Genomic DNA, 4,991 nt, shown 5'->3' with positions numbered 1-4,991 from the left:
CATTTCTTAGACTAAAGGAATAGGATTTTGCACATCTTTTGACCAATTCATCTTTCTTGTAAAATTTCTGTGTGATGTATGTTAAAGTTTATTTATATTTTAAATCTATTATAATTCCATTTACAGTATGCTTAACTGGGATTTCTCTTTTTCAAAGCTTCAATTAAATGATTTCATCTTCAGTGGGAATTCATTCCCATGTAGTTATTCAGCAGAGTATATAGTGGTTGCATCAAAAAAAATGCATTTTCTTTTCATTTGACATGTATTTAGACTCAACATTATTTTATTTGTCAAACTTTGGGTGGAACTATTTTCTGAGATAATTGAAAATTAGGCTATCTCAAGTTATTTGAGAAGGCAAACATGCCATGCATGTATGCAAACATTGAGAGTAGGCTCCTGTGGTTACTGAATACTAAGGAGATAATGAACTTACATGGGTATGGACCTCAGAACTCAAGTTTTTCAAACAATATTGACTTTCCCTCAAATTATATGAATATATATTGATAGAACATTGCCACACATGTTACCAGTTGTTTTCTCAAACAATGAAAGTACACTGCAGAATTCTGAATTCTGCATTACAGCTATCTTTACAGTAGGATGAAGCGAACAGAATTAAAAGTTCAAAAGCATCGACTCCAACTAAAACAAAGCAGCATTACCAGAGTTGACTTCATATTCCTCTGCTAGACAAATGCTTGTTTTCAACTTGATGTTTCAAGCAGTAGATTTCTCACTTGTGGCCAGCATCTGTGAGTTGTTTATCAGGTTAAAAAGTTCTGGATATATCATTGATGGAACCTTGTAGTGACAATTGGCTGTGATGTCATAGACTCTTAGTTAAACTTCTAGAAGTTATATTTAGTCATACCAGAGATTAAACAGGAAAGATGCTTACTAAATGAGGTGGGATCCAACAGGAGTGTAGTACAGAATGTAATAATTTATGAACTAACTTTTTCCTGAGGTAGCTCAACAGAAGAACTTTTAATGAGGAAGGCAAAGGCTTAAGTATCTGGTACATTTGTCATTCCTGATGGTTAATTTACTTGAAGGTTAATAAGTTTGAAATCTACTGGTCTTAGAAATGGAAGAGAAGGATGAATCAGAACAGTCTATCTCGGCAGGGAGGCAAGAAATTCGAAAGAGAAGACGACCGAGCCAGCCCATGGTAGATAAATCCCAGCAGACTGAAGTGACAGAGAAAAAGAAACAATTGTCTATACCACAATCATCTGGCCCCAAAGCTGCCCTTAGTATTGGTAATATTCCTGGAAGCAAATTAAACTATGAATGTCATAGAGTATCTTCTCAACTTCAGCAAACTTGGATAAAGAGAAAGCGTGTACAGGATATGGCTGATAAGTCTCTACAGACAGAAACTATTGCAGAAGAGAAAAAAGAAGAAATCAAGTTAGTTTGTGAAGCAGTGGTACCTGAGGAAAAGCCAGCTGCTGTTGAAGTAGGTCCTGAATTTCCAGAGAGTGTTCAGGAAGTAGAAGTTCCACCAAACAGATACTCTGTTCAGGTCAAAATAGACAGATCTCAGCAGACTACTTGTACTGGAGACTGGACAATGATGAACTTTCCTCAAAAAGATAAACTAGACAAGGAACAGCAGACATACTTTAGTGAATCAGAAATAGTGGTTATTGGATGGCCGACTAATTCTTTTTCAAAGTCAAAGGAAGGTGCACAGAAGCGCAAATCTTCAGGGAATATTTTTCTTAGTGAACATCCTGAATTTCAACCCACAACAAGTAGCAATGAAGAAATTAGGCGGCCAAGTATTAGCAGAACAGTGTCTATTTCACCAACCAAAAAAGATTCTCCTGTACCTTTAGAAGATGAGAAAGATGTTCCAGTTGAAGTACAGCCTCCTGCTGCAGAAGAGATCTCTGCTGAAGAACAGCTTCCACTAGCTGAGACTACTTCAGAAGAGGTTCCTGTGGCAGTTCAGCCTCCACCAGCTGAAGAGCCTCCTCTTGAAGCACAGCCTTCCCCCACTGAAGAGGCTCCTGGAGATGAGGCCCCTGCTAAAGTAGAGCCTACACCAGCTGAAGAGGCTCTTTCAGAAAAGCCTCCTGCTGAAGAGGCTCTTGTTGAAATACAGCCTTCCCCAGTGGAAGAGGCTGCTGGAGATGAGGCCCCTGCTAAAGTAGAGGCCACCTCATCTGAAGAGACTCTTTTAAAAGAGCCTCTTACTGAAGTTCAGCCTCCTGCAGCTGAAGAGGCTCCTATACAAGATACCCCAGAACTTCAACTTTCACCAGCTGTGGAGGCCCCTGCAGAAGAGGCCCCAGCTGAAGCTGAGCCTCCACCAGCTGAGGAGGCCCCTGCAGAAGAGGCCCCAGAAGTTCAGTCTCCACCAGCTGAGGAGGCCCCTGCAGAAGAGCCCCCAGAGATTCAGTCTCCACCAGCTGAGGAGGCCCCTGCAGAAGAGCCCCCAGAGGTTCAGTCTCCACCAGCTGAGGAGGCCCCTGCAGAAGAGGCCCAAGAAGTTCAGTCTCCACCAGCTGAGGAGGTCCCTGCAGAAGAGGCCCTAGCTGAAGTTGAGCCTCCACCAGCTGAAGAGGCCCCTGCAGGAGAGCCCCCAGAGGTTCAATCTCCACCAGCTGAAGAGGCTCCTGCAGAAGAGGCCCCAGAAGTTCAGTCTGTACCAGCTGGGCAGGCCCCTGCAGAAGAGCCCCTGGAAGTTCAGCCTCCACCAGCTGAGGATGCCACTGAAGAGGAGGCCTCAGAAGTTCAGTCTCTACCAACTGATGAGGCCCCTGCAGAAGAGGGCCTAGGATTTCAGTCTCCACCAGCTGACAAGGCCCCTGAAGAAGAGGCCCCAGAAGTTCAGTCTCCACCAGCTGAAGAGGCCCCTGCAGAAGAGCCCCCAGAAGTTCAGTCTCCACCAGCTGAGGAGGCCCCTGCAGAAGAGCCCCCAGAAGTTCAGTCTCCACCAGCTGAGGAGGCCCCTGCAGAAGAGCCCCCAGAAGTTCAGTCTCCACCAGCTGAGGAGGCCCCTGCAGAAGAGCCCCCAGAAGTTCAGTCTCCACCAGCTGAGGAGGCCCCTGCAGAAGAGCCCCCAGAAGTTCAGTCTCCACCAGCTGAGGAGGCCCCTGCAGAAGAGCCCCCAGAAGTTCAGTCTCCACCAGCTGAGGAGGCCCCTGCAGAAGAGCCCCCAGAAGTTCAGTCTCCACCAGCTGAGGAGGCCCCTGCAGAAGAGCCCCCAGAAGTTCAGTCTCCACCAGCTGAGGAGGCCCCTGCAGAAGAGCCCCCAGAAGTTCAGTCTCCACCAGCTGAGGAGGCCCCTGCAGAAGAGCCCCCAGAAGTTCAGTCTTTACCAGCTGATGAGGCCCCTGCAGAAGAGGCCACAGAAGAAGTTCAATCTCCACCCACTGAGGAGTCTCCTGCAGAAGAGGCCCCTGCTGAACTTCAGCCTCCATCAACTGAAGAAACTACTTCAGAAATGGTCTCTGTTGAGAAACAGCCTTCACTCACTGAAGAGCCCTTTATTACACCAATCTCCTTAGAGGAAACCTCTGCTGAAGTTCTGCTTCCACCATTTGAGCAAACCCCTGCAGATGAGGCTCTGGTAGAGAATGTGTCTCCAGTAGATCAGGCTCCAAAGGAAGCAGATGTCCTGGTGGAAAAATTAGAATCAGGGAATTTGGATGATAAGCCAAAATCTGAAGAGCCTTTAGAACGGGATACTATTCCTAAAGATTCATCTGGTACCAAGAATGAAGGGGTTTCTTTTGAAATAAAGGGTGTCATCCATATAGAACTGGAATAGGGGCGGCCTCCTCAGCTGTGGTCTGATCTTAACTAAGCTAACAATCAGAAACCAGGAGGTTCTGGGAAGTACGTACGTAAGAAAATGGTAGGTATATTTGAAGGTATTTGGAGAGAGCTTTGTGAAGAAGGAAGTGAATGGAAATTCTAAGACATGGAGTATAGTTTGGAAAATGAGCAATAAAAACTAGTGATTTAAAATTACTCTACTATTTTTATTCAAATCTAAAGTGTAATAAAATATCTATTTTGAAATGAAGTAATTTTATAATTGAAAGAATTAAAATATCCTTTTGACACTAAATCCTGTTGACAAGGGTAAAATATTCTCTACAGTCATTTTTTCTTTCTCTACATGTAGCTTGTAGTGGAAAAGGCATTTTCTTTTCTTCAGTTCTCTCATCTACTTTAAGTTTCTTGAGTTTTGGTCACACATCTAAAGTTATGGAGTGTTTTCTTTCTCCTTAAAATTCATCATGTCTATTATTCTCTTTCTATTTGATTCCTTCCGAGACATTATTTCTTTTTTGTTTTCGTTCCTGTCTTGCACATCTCGCCGTCTGGATAAGGACACTTCCTTTATAAAAATCTTCACTTCAGTGAAGCTAACAGTGGATGAAGTATTTTAAAAAGTGTATAATCATAAACAAAAATATACTGAGACAGCCTTGAGGGCATATTCCTTTTTAGTTTTTTACATTCCAATTTTATTGAGATTTAATTGACATATAGCACTACTTAAGTTTAAAGTATACAGCATGGTGATTTGACTTAGATACATCACGAAATGAGTACTGCAATAAGTTTAGTGAACATCAATCACCTTATATAGATATAAAATTTAAAAAAATGAAAAAAACTTCCTTGTGATGAGAACTCTTAGGATTTACTCTCTTTCATAAATAATATGCTACAGTATGAATTATATTATGTACTTTATATCCCTAGTTTGTATCTTTCATACGTTTTGACCATCTTTATCTAATTCTCCCTTCCCCCACATTTCATGTCTTATAATCAGAAACCTGATCTCTGTTTCTATTAGTTTGTGTGTGTGTTTGGTTGGGTGGCTTTGAGTTATAACTGACCTGCAAAACTATATTCATTCTTGGTATACAACATAGTGACTCAACATTTCTAGACATTGCAAAATGATCATCACAGTTAAGTCTAGTTACCATCCATCACCATACAAAGAT

General features: G+C 42.5%; 1 protein-coding gene across 1 annotated transcript; it reads left to right on the top strand.

Annotated features, from left to right (window-relative positions):
* The first annotated feature begins 877 nt into the window (after positions 1-877).
* FSCB (fibrous sheath CABYR binding protein) lies at positions 878-3,996 on the top strand. The gene is made up of 3 exons (XM_010836110.1): positions 878-2,533; positions 2,585-2,632; positions 2,825-3,996. The coding sequence occupies exons 1-3, from the start codon at positions 1,097-1,099 to the stop codon at positions 3,791-3,793; spliced, it is 2,454 nt and encodes an 817-aa protein (XP_010834412.1). The 5' UTR covers positions 878-1,096; the 3' UTR covers positions 3,794-3,996.
* Positions 3,997-4,991: the final 995 nt, after the last annotated feature.

This window comes from Bison bison, unplaced genomic scaffold, assembly GCF_000754665.1.
Source record: "Bison bison bison isolate TAMUID 2011002044 unplaced genomic scaffold, Bison_UMD1.0 scf7180017864061, whole genome shotgun sequence".
Classification (NCBI taxonomy): domain Eukaryota; kingdom Metazoa; phylum Chordata; class Mammalia; order Artiodactyla; family Bovidae; genus Bison; species Bison bison.
The sequence above is the reverse complement of the archived record's forward strand: the minus strand, read 5'-3'. Positions and strand labels throughout refer to the sequence as shown.

Coding starts and splice junctions, on each gene's coding strand:
- FSCB (XM_010836110.1), top strand. CDS start 1,097: ATGGAAGAGAAGGATGAATCAGAACAGTCTATCTCGGCAGGGAGGCAA. Junction 2,534..2,584: donor AGTCTCCACCAGCTGAGGAG/GTCCCTGCAGAA, acceptor CCAGCTGAAGAG/GCCCCTGCAGGAGAGCCCCC. Junction 2,633..2,824: donor AATCTCCACCAGCTGAAGAG/GCTCCTGCAGAA, acceptor CCAGCTGACAAG/GCCCCTGAAGAAGAGGCCCC.